General features: G+C 33.7%; 1 protein-coding gene across 6 annotated transcripts in view; it reads right to left on the bottom strand.

Annotated features, from left to right (window-relative positions):
* Positions 1-3095: 3095 nt before the first annotated feature.
* Positions 3096-15026, bottom strand: part of LOC136031763 (tRNA-uridine aminocarboxypropyltransferase 1-like) — a 72622-nt gene continuing 60691 nt past the window's right edge. For all 6 annotated transcript variants that reach the window (XM_065711503.1, XM_065711498.1, XM_065711499.1 and 3 more), the window contains 2 exons: positions 11580-11677; positions 3096-3377 (listed from right to left, as the gene is read on the bottom strand). In XM_065711503.1, the coding sequence (XP_065567575.1) occupies positions 3124-3377; positions 11580-11677 (352 nt within the window). In that variant the 3' untranslated portion in view covers positions 3096-3123. The remainder of the gene's footprint in view (positions 3378-11579; positions 11678-15026) is intronic.

Here is a 15026-nt window from a genome sequence, read left to right on the forward strand (position 1 = left end):
TTGGCTTTCTAGTCGAAAGTAAAACAGTTCAAAATAGGGATGATACCTTTTTATTGACAATTGACAGTGAATGTGTTCGAAATATCCAGTTAAATAATTTTATATTTCACTGTCAATAAAAAGGTATCATCCCTATTTTGAACTGTTTTACTTTCGTCATGGAAAGGCAGTGTGGTCTTCGAAGTTATCTACGGCTTTCTAGTCCAACACCTGCTTAGACACAGAGCTCTAGCTATTCATATGCGCCTACATAATTTTAAACGAAGATGATAAATATGCTGAAAAAATAGAAAGGTCTGCATATTTCTTCGCGTCCGGAAATCTTTATTAACGAACAGAAAACTAATCTAAATTATACAAGACATGTAAATAAATGGAAGAAACAGATAAAAAAAATCATCTGTATTTTTTATTTTGTGCATTTTATTTATTCTGCACAAATTAGTTTATTTTTTTCTGTTCCTAAAGGCTTTCACACGTGAAGCTGAAAACGGTCCTTTCTCATTATTAAAAGCTCTTTTATTTTTTCAACCGTCTTATTTAAAAAAAAATAAGTAAAGAAGTTTTATTGCGCTAAAAACCCTATGGCTATGGCAATACAGAACAAAGAAAGAAGATTCACTTTTAAAGAATTGACATTACCTAGACATAACAGAAAATAGATTAAGAAAAACACAAAATCACAAAAATCTACTTCTGTGCTCCATTGCCAACCTGAGATATCGTCCTAAATTTTGACACTGAATAGTATACCCACTTTTTTCTATATTTCATTTGTTTAATTTGTAAGTTTTCTTATTCTAGATTACTCGGTTGTTTTAGTGTCAGATTTTTAAAAGCTTTTGCTTTTCCCAGTTATGTTATAGAAACTTTGTAAGATCTATGTACAAAAAATAATTTTGACATTTAGCCAAAACTTTAATCTTTATTTGAGTGCGTTCGGTATGTTTAATATGTAATAAATATATGTGACTAGTGCGTTCACAGTCAACATTTAAGTTAATGGTTCTTTAATAAGTTTTATTCGTTTTAGTTATTTTTTTGCCATTCAGTTTTATATGAAGTCCATCCCTCTGCCTAGAAAATAATCTTAACACGTGTCTTAACGACAATTAAAAAATATATCAGCGGGAACTCCACTGTTTAGAGAGTTAACGCGTTTATTATAACAAATAATATGCTGTACAAGTCGAGGAATCTTTACAGGAACTAATGTAGTATACTACAGTCCCCTCTTTATGAATAGAACTTTAAAAAATATCTTATCTTATAATAGGATTGCCAATAAAAGTCAGATTCTCACATGCGATCAGATCGTCAATGAAAATGGAAATGAAATCACCTATGCTGCAATCCAACCATTAATAAGTTTTCGCTTGGACACTAGAGAAAATTAAGTTCCAACAGAAAAGTTTACCGAGTCCACATCGCCGAATACATCAAGGAAGGAAAACAGAAACGCTACCCACAAGGGATATTACGAAATTCTAAAATAAGAAATTGAGCAATAAAGTCATTTCTGATATCCAAAATAATATCAATGGCTATTTGAAACGAAGAATTTTCCCCTGACATGGATTTATTAAGAAGTTCTGTAAGTGTATCGATTCTTCTTCCTATCTATTCAGTTTTAGAGTGAAATTTAGAGCGAACTTTCGCTTTGTAAACTGGTCTATCTAAAAATATAAGTCCTGATCAATGCTGTAACCCCCATCCCCCCTCAAAAAAATCCTGGATACGGCCTTGGTCCTAGTACGCCTTTTTCAAAAATTCTGATTTAAACAAACTTCAAGAGTAAAAAGAGGATGACAAAGGTCATTTTTCTTTAAATAATGGGCTATGATGAGAATTCACGGAACAAATTATAGTTAATACCAACAAGCAAAAATCTGGGGGGAGGAATGTGACAAGGGTGCCAATAATTGTTCAAATTGACAAATTCATTTTTAAAAAAGAGTGGAAAACAGAAAAAAAAACAAGGAATAAGAACACCAGAAAAAATCTTGGGGGGTCCCCCGGCCCCTTGGATCCACCAATACCGGGTCTATAGAACAGGTCCCTGCTTGTGCTTGCATGAGGATCACTTCTATCAAGGTGAAAAATAGATTTCCAAACAAACTTTGGGTGGCCTCTCCTGCCTCCTGAGAAAGAAACACGTCTCCATATATTTAAATCAGCGGATAAAATTAATTAGAAAAATTTTTCTAACGCTGTAATTTTTCTTTAAAAAACGGAATTTCTAAAAGTTAGGTAGACTAGGCGGTCTAGACTTCAAATCCTTTAGCCGTGAGGACAGGGGTTCGAATCCTGGTGTCGCTTGGCTATTTGGTATGGACTGGGGGTCAACGGTGTGAATTTGTAAGCACAGCCAGAGTCCATCCAGCTCCGACCGGGAGCTTTTTCTTTAAATAATGGGCTATGATGAGAATTTACGGAACAAATTGTAATTAATACCAACAAGCAAAATCTGGGGGGAGGAATGTGACAAGGGTGCCAATAATTGTTCAAATCGACAAATTTATTTTTTAAAAATAGTGGAAAACAGAAAAAAACAAGGAATAAGAACACCAGAAAAAATCTTGGGGGATCCCCCGGCCCCTTGGATCCACCAATACCGGGTCTATAGAACAGGTCCCTGCTTGTGCTTGCATGACGATCACTTCAATCAAGGTGAAAAATAGATTTCCAAACAAACTTTAGGTGGCCTCTCCTGCCTCCTGAGAAAGAAACACGTCTCCATATATTTAAATCAACGGATAAAATTAATTAGACAAATTTTTCTAACGTTGTAATTTTTCTTTAAAAAACGGAATTTCTAAATTTTAGGTAGACTAGGCGGGCTAGACTACCCGGTCGGAGGCTGGTAGCCTCCGACCGGGTACCTGGAAGAGTATGAAGGAAAAACAAAGGAAGATTCGGATGATTTGCCCCCTAACATTCACTGCACTTTCGGCCGAATATAGAGAATCAGAAGCTCGGTACCTGCGCATAAGCAGATCATTGGTCAGCATGCGGAATATTTTTTTAGGTAAGCCTCCCAGAGGTGCTTGCACCCCTGGTTTAAAGCCAGTGATCTACAAAATAAAAGTAGGTACTAATAGAAAAGCAATTTTAATTCCGAAATCAATAAAATAGTTGTTTAGCTTGGTTGACACGTAGGTTTTCCGCACCGTAAATACTATGAATTTTATAATACATATACCGAAAAAAGAACAATATGTTATCGTACTGTCTATTATAATAGCCATCAAATGCTGTTCCATAATCAACAAACAGATAATAAATTGCTTCAATTGTTGCCAGGTGACACAGGGGTTTACCTTTCTGATATCTCCAAAATAACGAGGCTCTAGGTTCAAAGGTAACAAACGGCAGGCCTGAAAATTCAATGGGCAATTAATATTATATAGTTGAAGCTTTAAATTCATACATATTCCTATTTACACAATACTAATACGGCACTAGCTACAGATGGGATGTCGACATTCACCGGGCGGTGAATGTCCGAAATACATTTTTTCTCCTTGGATTTAGTCAGCGTTGCCAGTCAACTTTTTCAATTTAATGCAAGGCTTGATGATGACAAGTTAATTAGCTTAGGTTTTAAACCCATTACTGATATTTATAATCAAATTTAACATAACTTTGACTTTTACCATCATAGCTTGAAGAAGACTGTAAAACTGACTCACGAAGTTAATTGAATTCAAGCAGAGAAAAGGGAATTTCGGACATTCACCGGTGAATGTCGACATTAACCAGATTAAATAAAAAAAAACAAGTTTTTTAACCTGAAAGTAAGGAGCGATATTAAAACTTAAAACGAACAGAAATTACTCCGTATATGAAAGGGGTTGTTCCCCCCTCAACGACCCGCTCTTTACGCTAAAGTTTGACTCTTTCTCTCACCTCTACTTTTTAAAACAATAAGAAACTTAAGCGTAAAGAGAGGGGCGTTGAGGGGGGAACAGCCCCTTTCATATACGGAGTAATTTCTGTTCATTTTAAGTTTTAATATCGTTCCTTACTTTTAGTTTAAAAAACTTGTTTTTTATTTAATGTCGGAACGTTTTCGAATTAAATCAATATTTTGATTTTGGCTCTCCACACATAAATAATTAAAACAAAATTTGCATATTTATTTTTATGGCTAAATGGCTTTTTCATAGTTTTAGTCGGACTATTTTGAGAAAAAAGGAGCGGGGGAGTAGGCCTAGTTACCCTCCAATTTTTTGGTTATTTAAAAAGGCAACTATAACTTTTGACTTTTTACGAACGTTTTTATTAGTAAAAATATACGTAACTTTCGAATTAACTTATGTAACGAACTTCTAAATTCGTTTGTTTTTATTGCGTATAATAGGAGGTTCAGCCTCTCGTTAATATCTCAATCTTTATAAAAGCTTAAATTTTGTCCTAATTCCTTAAGAATGACCCCTGAATCACAAAGGCCGTAGAATAAATAGTTGAAATTAATAAAATTACTTTAGCGTAAAGAGCGAGGTATATATATATATATAATACAATACTCTATCATAGTTATAGTCCAATAAAAGCGGTATTCTCAGAACGATTGATAAGAACAATTCAACTTTGATTCTTGAGATATTGTACATTAAAAACAATTGCTACTTTTATTCAAGATTTAGATAAAATCATGTTGATTTATAATCACCGCCCTCAAATCAAATCCAAGCCCTCTTAAAGTTGATCACAGGGAAAATACAATTGACATTTTTCTTTTACTAGTATGCATTACAAAATGTTCAAAATCATAGAATGTATCAAACTGAAATGATACTAAAGAGTCGAACTCGCAAGGGTAAGAGACAGTTGCTTGTTCTTTGGCTTGGATACAACTCCAATTTTGATTCTTGGGTTGCAGTGACAAAGTTCACAATGCCTAGTGATTTCTATGTGACACTCATGCCCAATGTGTCTGATCCACTCTAGATTGTTACATGGGTCGTTCGTCCGTATCAGGTTACAGTCTCGGCAATTGTTTTGCTTAGTTGTTTCACTTTGCATTACCCCTTGATAAAAATATATTGCTGCGCTTGCCACGGATATTGCATCATCTACACTACACGATTGGGGCTCTGGGAAGGATTTTAAAGAAAGTCTATAAAAAATCTCAGGTGAGGGGCGAGATCCCTCGGGGAGCGATTGAAATCATGACAAAGCGAAGAAGGTTTAAAAAGGGCGAGAAACAAAGAATAGAAAAGCCAAGAGTAAAAACTGCTAGACCGAAAAAGGATTTCTTGTCCTAGAAATGGCACATCTACCACACAAAGAATCTCATCCTTTAGTCACCTCATCTCTAAAACTTTTCAATGCAGAAAATGTTGATGTGAGTGTGAAACACTGTTACTATGAACAATTTTATCCCCAACAGCCGCTCTCTGAAAACGTTCATTTTCCAATTTATTCCAGTGAAGACTATTTTATAGACTTGACTTCGATATTTATAGATCTGCATATGATTGTCAAAAAATCTAACAATAAAAAACCAAGTGCAGCCAAGGGACTATCCTAGGAAAATTGTGTACTACACAGTTTGCTTAAGCAAGTTAATGTGTACATAAATGGAACGTTGGTGAGCACAAGCAACAATCTTTCAAACTAAGCAAGTTATATACAATTCATGTTGATGACTTCATATCCTATAAGCTATTGAGAGGTTTAGCTATTGAAAAGGAATATAAAACGGACACTGACACTAGCAATATACTTAGAGATTCGACAACTAATGATGTACACTTGGTGGGAAAAATAAATCATGAAATATTTAATATATCTCAATGGTTGCCTCCCAAACGTAAGACTGACACAACAACTTCCTCCATGCAATTTCGCTTTACGAAAAGTAGTTGCTGCTGCACCTGATGTAACAGTCTCTCTCACCTCGGCAATACTTCATGTGCAAAACCAACAGGTTAGTAATTTTGCTGCTTTGACTACAATTTATCCTTTGATAAATCCTACAGGATTCTATATAAGTTAACAATGCCATCCCTAGATGTGGATTCACAACTATTTAAGAATGGTATAACCGGTGAAATGTTTGCAAACACTCATGGTATCATTGCATTGGAATTGTACGGTACTCAAGATAAGAGTTTTGTCTAAATGGGCATAGTACGTTTAGAGTGTACCTTCGCCGAACCATTGGAGGAGAGTATAACATTAATCTCGCTAAATCAATTTGAAACCTATTGGGAAATTACCCCTGATGGTACTGTTCTAATAGAGTTGGCATCATGAACATAAATTAAATAACCAATGAATTCGATTTGGATCCCGACATACCAAAATACAAATCCTATTGCATACCCTCGGATTTTCTCGATCATATTCAAAGTGTTAACAATGCCTTTATCATTTTCAATAGTAGCCCATCAACTTTAAAGACGGAACATTGGCTATGCATATTACAAACAGCGAAGAAAATTTAATTTTTGCATCCTATTGGTCTACCATTCATTCTATACGCCTCACTAAATAAAACTTCTTGAGCAAAGTCGAAAATCTATAATTCGAAGTCGGAAGCGATTAAAAGATTTATCAACCAAAAGGTGCGGTTCTCATGCATTATTATATTTTATTTATTAGTGTCGCGGATATACTTACAGTAAATTTCTCAGGATTCATGTAGACAGTCCTCGATTGAACGACTTTCTAGTTGAAAATACTCTTTCCTACTGGTATATAAATTTCAGGGCCTAATAATGAAATGCCTTAAAAATATTTGTGAATTTGTTTATTAGTAAAACTTGTAGAACAGTTCGTGGTAACGAACTGTAGTAAGGAGCGACCTGGCTCAATAATAAACGAAACTCTAAAAAACGGAATATTGATGCTAAAAGATACACCAAAAGAATCGGATTTTCATGCTGATTTTAAATATATAAGTTTCATCAAATTTTGTCTTTATCATGAAAAGTTACAAGCCTGAGAAAATTTGCCTTATTTTGGAAAATAGGGGGGAAACACCCCTTAAATGTCATAGAATACAAAAATGTGGAATTTCGTATTTTTTGCCAGAAGACAGGTCACGGGTGCGTGTTTATTTATTTTTTTTGTTTATTTCCCCAGGGGTCATCGTATCGACCAAGTGGTCCTATAATGTTGCAATAGGGCTCATTCTAACGGAAAACGAAAAGGTCTAGTGCCCTTTTTAAGTGACCAAAAAAATTGGAGGGCACCTAGGCCCCCTCCCACGCTCATTTTTTCCCAAAGTCAACGGATCAAAATTTTGAGATAGCCATTTCGTTCCGCATAGTCGAAAACTATAATAACTGTGTCTTTGGGGATGACTTACTCCCCCACAGTTCCTGGGGGAGGGGCAGCAAGTTACAAACTTTGACCAGTGTTTACATACAGTAATGGTTATTGGGAAGCGTATAGACATTTTCAGGGGGATTTTTTGGTTTGCAGGTGGGGCTGGATGGTTTGAGGATGGGGGAAGAGAAATTCAATGAAAAGGGCGCGGGATTTTCTAGCATTACTATGAAACAACAATGAAAAAATAAACATGAAAAAGTTTTTTCAATTGAAAGTAAGGAGTAGCATTAAAACTTAAAACGAACAGAGATTATTACGCATATGAAGAATTCTAAAAATACTTTAACATAAAGAGCGAGGTAGTTAGGAGGAGATAAATACCTCGCTCTTTATGCTAAAGTATTTTTAGTAATTTCAACTATTTATTCTACGGCCTTTCTGATTCAGGGGTCATTCTTAAAGAATTGGGACAAAACTTACAATCCAGCGTAAAGAGTAAGGTATTAACGAGGGGATAGACCCCCTCATATACATATTAAAAACATAAGAATATAAAAGTTTGTTACGTAAGTTAATTCTTAAGTTACGTATATTTTTTACTAATGAAAATGTTCGTTAAAAATTAAAATTTCTAGTTGCCTTGTTAAGTAACCGAAAAATTGGAGGGCAACTAGGCCTCCTTGCCCACCCCTTATTTCTCAAAATCGTCTGATCAAAACTAAGAGAGAGCCATTTAGCCAATAAAGAATTAATATGCAAATTTCATTTTAATAATTTATGTGCGGAGAGCCAAAATCAAACATGCATTAATCCGAAAACGTGCTGAAATTAAATGAAAAAAACTTGTTTTTAACTGAAAGTAAGGAGCGACATTAAAACTTAAAAAGAACAGAAATTACTCCGTATATGGAATGGGTTGTCCCCTCCGCAATCCCTCACTCTTTACGCTAAAGTTTGACTCTTTGCCACAGTTCTTCCTTTTAAAACAATTAAAAACTTTAGCGTAAAGAGCAAGGCGTTGAGGAGGGGACAACCCATTTCATATACGGAGTATTTTCTGTTTGTTTTAAGTTTTAATATCGCTCCTTACTTTCAGTTAAAAAACTAGTTTTTTATTTAATATGTACAAAGAAAGCCTTCATTCTTTAGATTTCTTCTTCTACGTATAGGTAACCATCAGTAATAAGTGGTGCCAGCTTGTCAGAATTTTAAGTTGTATGCATCTTGGCATGCAAATTCAGGTTCATATTTCTAACAATAGAATATAACCATTTTTTTATTATATTTCCACGAAAAGTCAATAATACTACTATGATTCATGCTATAAAATTCACGTGTTTCAATTTGCTTATTTGAAGCAATGTCACATACGATATTTTCATATGAAGAATCACTTTTAGTAAAAGCCAAATAAAATCAGTAGGTTTATAATCATAATAGCCAGTATCTTCAGAGCAATGTCGTAAAAACCAAATTCTCTTATTATTCAAGCGATTGAAGCGTGGATCAGGTTCTTCCTCCCAAAATAATTTAAAATAACGATGGTACCATTCTCTTAAAAATGAACTGAAATCACGTTTAGGGTTATTTCCAATCATACCAGGGTAAGTATTTTCCCACTGATCATAATTATCATAGCCACAACTGGATCATAGGAAACCTCTAGTATGATAGTTATAAACATCTTCAGGACAGGAATTACATTCTTTAATTTGCACTGCCTATCCTCTATGCACTTCACACAGATTGCCTAATTTACACTTCATTATAGTCACCAACAATAACATAATTCTCAAAGGATGACCAGCTACCCAGTGTATACAAACATAATGGACATCTGTAAAACATTTTTTCAATGTTGACTGTCTCACTGCCAAAAAGAAACTGACTTGCGATCAATAAAATGAATGTCTTCTAGTAGGAGTAGTCGAGTGATTTCACAAACATTATTCGAGTTGTTTGTTCTTGCCTTGCAAAATGGCCATCTTAAACAAATTTATAGCTAGTGCTCATAAGTAAATCCACAATATCATTTTGTTTTGTTTCAATTAATATGTCAATCAACTGAGTAAATGCATCGAGCGCATGACGGAAAAGTTTCATACAATAGTCCAAAGATAAAGAATCATTTCTCATTATATCTTTGAGCATTCTTTGATAAAATATTTTCCTTTGAAGAGATAACTCCTGAAAATGATCATCTAGAATCAAACATTTTTCGTAAGTCACTAGATTCCATATGATTTTTCGCTCAAATCCAGCCATTTTTAATCTTGAAACTCTCACTACCGATTATAGGCTAGCTAAGAATGAAGATCCTTTCTCGCTAGTAAAATGTCCAACTAAAAATGTAACAACGACACTCCCTTTTTAAAGATTGATTCAAATTTTTGTCTTCAATATATTTCACTAATGCATTTCATCCATCTTGGAATCTTTGAATATGTATTGTGTTCACTTTTGCTGCAAAGCATAACTGTTCTTCCGTCTTAAATTTCCTCAATGATCTTGCATATCGTGCAACCACCTTGTTCCATTCTAGGGTGAGGTGACAATCCCTTGTAATTTCTACTGCAAATTTAGACACTCTAGGTTTCATTTCGCCATTGCTAGCGTGTTCAATATCCAATAAAGTAAAATCCATTACTCAAGAATTTGCCACGAATAATATCCTGGATGTCTACACAATGAATTGTTTTTCAATATTGAGGTGAGTGAACCGTAAGATCTAACATTTTACGTGTCGTTGACCTTCAACACCAGTTTTCTAGATTATTAAGGTCCATCGTACCCAAAACAAGTCACGTAAAATTATGTCATCTTCACTTGTAAATATTTGACCAAGATCTATTTTTTTACAACCAAGACTATCCGACTTGACTAGCAGATCGTAAACTCTAAAAATCCCTATTACATAGCAACCAAAGAAATCTTAAAAAAACATTTGCATAAGTAAACAAACAAGCCCCTACTACATGACAATCAGGCTTACTATACCATTACATAACAAAAAAATGCACAATAGTATTGTGTGAGACCCACATGGGCGTAATAACGTTTTGAGGGGTTAGTAGCTCCAATAGTACAACCCCTATGGCTGTCGTCGGATCCAAAAACGCATCACCACTAATGTCGACATTCAGCGGTGAGTGTCCGAGATTCTTTTTTTTTCTGCTTAGGTTCAATTAGCTTTGCAAGTCAGTTTTTTCCGTCATATGCAAGCTATGATGGTAACAGCTAAAGTTAGGTTAGCTTAGATTAGGTTAACCATGATTACAAATATAAGAAATGGGTTAAAAGCCTAACGAAACCTAAACCAATCTTACGAAACCTAATCTAACCTAACCTGTCACCATCAAACCTTTTATTAAACTGAAGAGGTTGACTGGCAACGCTGATTAAATCCAAGGAGAAAAAAAGGTATTTCGGACATTCACCGGTGAATGTCGACATTCACCAATTACGCACAATCACAGCAACACATGCATAAAATAAACCTATAGCGTTTCCAAGCCTAGAACGTTCAAAGATTAATTTTTTTCGATTCTTGACCAAAAGGATCAGGATCCCCCTCCCAACCAAAAAAATGTAGGGAAGGCACTATGATCTTCGTCGTTACTTACAACACCCGGATGACATATCTTTCGAAAAACGTTTATTAGACACCTCTATAGGCGTGTATTTAATCATTTGCATAATTTTTCCGTTTTTTCACTCTTTATACTCAAAGCATGTGCATAAAAAATATCAGAAAACAAACAACAAAATTATTTTCACCATTTCCGTTCCCATTAGACCCCTTTTTTTCTTGGAAAATAATTTAGTTAGCGCTGTAATATTTATAATTATCGTTCAAATCTTTTCTTTTCTGCCATAGTTTATTGTTTAATATTTTGTCAAATAAATTGTTTAATATTTATTGTTTAAAATAAAACAATAATTAGTAAAGAAATGGCGTTCAAGTTCTTATTTCCGGAAAATGATTATTAATTGTAGACCTCGAATTCCTGGTATTGATTATTGTTATTTAAAATAAATATTGTCACACTATATTTTATTTTTAATTCACATACCTACATGAATGAAAGTAAATAAAAACCAAAACCAGTTTTTACCCCAGATTCATTATTTATTTCTAGATAATCCACTAGAATTTTTAATCTTTTAATAATAATACATGTGAACAACAACATTAGACAAACTAAATACAGTAAAAAGAAGAATAGAAGTAATTTCTCGAGATAAAAGTTGAAAGAAGAACTAACAAATCTTTTATAAAATTGTTTTTAACATACCTTGTAAATTGGGATGCGCCAAAATTCCACCAGTTTGATTCCACGTACTGTCAATAAAAACCACTTTGTTCAAAGATCTCCTTTCACTATTATTTAAGCTGAAAAAGTAAGTTGTGTAACATCATTAGGTCCTTAGAAAGAATAAATAAAAATAGTTTTTTTTAACTGAAAGTAAGGAGCCACATTAAAACTTAAAACGAACAGAAATTACTCCGTGTATGAAAGGGGCTGCTCCTTTCTCAACGCCCCGCTCTTTACGCTAAAGTTTGACTCTTTCTCTCAATTCTACTTTATTAAACAGTAAAAAACTTTAGCGTAAAGAGTGGAGCGTTGAGAAGGGAGCAGCCCATTTCATACACGGAGTAATTTCTGTTCGTTTTAAGTTTTAATGTGGCTCCTTACTTCCAGTTAAAAAAACTATTTCTGTTAGTTAATTTATGAACGTTTTTGAATTAATGCATGTTTGATTTTGGCTCTCCGCACATAAATTATTAAAAAGAAATTTGCATATAATTCTTTTTTTGGCTAAATGGCTTTCTCTTAGTTTTGATCAGACGATTTTGAGAAAAAAGGAGTGGGGGAGGAGGCCTAATTGCCATCCAATTTTTCGGTTACTTGAAAAGGCAACTAGAACCTTTAATTTTTAATGAACGTTTTTGTTAGAAAAAAATATACGTAACTTAAGCATTAACTTACGTAACGAATTTTTATATACTTATATTTTTATTATGTATATGAGGGGGTTTGTCCCCTCGTTGATACCTCACTCTTTACACTAAGGCTTAAATTTTGTCCCAACTCTATAAGAATGACCCCTGAATCAGAAAGGCAGTAAAATAAATAGTTGAAATTCCTAAATATACTTTAGCGTAAAGAGCGAGGTATTTAGGAGGACATTTAGGATAAACACCCACCCGTGATCGGTCTTCTGGTAAAAAATAGGAAGTTCCACATTTTTGTAGATAGGAGCTTGAAACTTTTACAATAAGGTTCTCTTACGAGCTGAATGCGATGGTGTCATTTTCGTTAAGATTCTGTGACTTGTAGGGAGTGTTTCCCCTATTTTCCAAAACAGACAAATTTTCTCAGGCTCGTAACTTTTGATGACAAAGACTAAATTTGATGAAACTTATATATTTAAAATCACCATAAAAAGCCAATTCTTTTGATATATTTTTTAGTATCAAAAATTCTGTTTTTAGAGTTTCGTTTACTATTGAGCCGGGTCGCTCCTTACTACAGTTCGTTACCACGAACTGTATGAAAAAAATGCTTATTCTTCCTAACAAATCATTTTCTAGAGTGATTTTCAAACTCAAGAGATTTCCAAAAAAACCTTTAAAGTTGCTCAGAATCCTAACCCTTTTCATTAAAGAGTTAATTTACGATGAAATATCTACTACCATCTGGACTCGAACCAACGACTTCTTCCACTAAGCTAGCGATGAATTGCAAATAGAAGTAGCCTTAGTGATTGGGTAAAATGTTTGATTTTTATATCCCAGTACTTCGAGAATGACAGGAAATTTAGCTGCATTCATTGTAGATAATTATATTTTCATTTCAAATATTTCGTCAGGCATATAACACCTGTAACTACGAGCAAGCTATACGTGTCGCACTTGAGGTACAGCCTTTGTTCATTACAGCCATTCAGTTCAACATCCCACCGATGAAGACTACTTATGCTTTATCAGGGCACAATTTGAGGATTTTTCGTATACTATTGGTGTTGACAAGAACACAATCGGTGTCTATTTCAAGAAAACTTTTTTCGCTTTTAAGAAAGCTTAAGGTAGTTTCTGCACGTAATGTTTTTTTTTCTTTAAGCAAAAAGTCTATACTCTATACTAATCCAAACGTTGAAAAATCGACAAGCATCGTCAACTTTGATTATAAGTTAATTATCTAGCTCCGTTAGAAACATTATTGAACTGCTTTAAAACGAGCTTAGACCTAATTTGTTGCGGAAATAAGCTTGTGGCAAAAATGGAACATTGATCCCTTCATAGCCCCAGCCCACCGCCACACCACTTCATCCTGATTTTTGAGCAACGGAGTGGTGCCACAAGTGGTGCCATTTTGAACCAGAACAACGGAAAGATTTTAAATTTGTATGATCGAAGAGACAAAATGGAACAGTGGAACCCCCGCCCCATTGTCCTACAGCAAATTCTTTAGCAGAAGATGGATATGTTGTACCCAGTTTGAAGTGGAACCTTGCGAGGATTTTAAACATGCACAACTGGGGGACCAAAGCACTGAATAGCACTCTTTTAAGAAACAGACCGACTGAACCCACTGACAGTATCAATCGCAATTAAAAGTACTGTTTCGTTCAGATGATTTTTGCAGCCTGACAAAAAGTGTTAATAATTTGACAGAAAAACGAGCTGTAAGTGAGGGGTAAACTTATAAAAACTTTTAAGATATAATAAGTATGTAATTTACCACTGAATTTCAATCAATTTCATGTCGATTCACAGAATAAAAATTACACTAAGGCCACATCCAGCGATAGCACAGGGCTATACAAAAAAAAACCGCAAAGGAACCCCTTCAAAAAACTTGATTCGAAATAATGCTACGACCTAGACCGATCCACTCCCTATGATCGATTATTCTATAAGAATTTCGTAGACGACTTTTGTGCTTCTGATGCAGCTTCTCTGCAAAATTTGAAAACACATTATTGTTTCCTAATGCAATTTGGTGTAAATATTTAAAATATACCCTAAAATATTTAAAATATTTAAATTACTCTGTGTACATGTCAACTAATTTGTGTTTTAACAACTACTACAAAAATTACTTATTGTTTCCTAATACAATTTGGTGTAAATATTTAAAAATTACTCTAAAATATTAAAAATATTTAAATTACTCTGTGTACATGTCAACTAATTTGTGTTTTAACAACTACTACAAAAATTACTTATTGTTTCCTAATGCAATTTGGTGTAAATATTTAAAAATTACTCTAAAATATTTAAAATATTTAAATTACTCTGTGTACATGTCAACTAATTTGTATTTTAACAACTACTACAAAAATTACTTATTGTTTCCTAATGCAATTTGGTGTAAATATTTAAAAATTACTCTAAAATATTTAAAATATTTAAATTACTCTGTGTACATGTCAACTAATTTGTGTTTTAACAACTACTACAAAAATTACTTATTGTTTCCTAATGCAATTTGGTGTAAATATTTAAAAATTACTCTAAAATATTTAAAATATTTAAATTACTCCGTGTACATATTAACTAATTTGTGTTTTAACAACTACTACAAAAATTACTTTTTGTTCCCTAATGCAATTTGGTGTAAATATATGAAAATTACTCTAAAATATTTAAAATATTTAAATTACTCTGTGTACATGTCAACTAATTTGTGTTTTAATAACTACTACAAAAATTACTTATTGTTTCCTATTGCAAT

The sequence above is a fragment of the Artemia franciscana genome, chromosome 10, assembly GCF_032884065.1.
Source record: "Artemia franciscana chromosome 10, ASM3288406v1, whole genome shotgun sequence".
In the NCBI taxonomy this organism is placed as follows: domain Eukaryota; kingdom Metazoa; phylum Arthropoda; class Branchiopoda; order Anostraca; family Artemiidae; genus Artemia; species Artemia franciscana.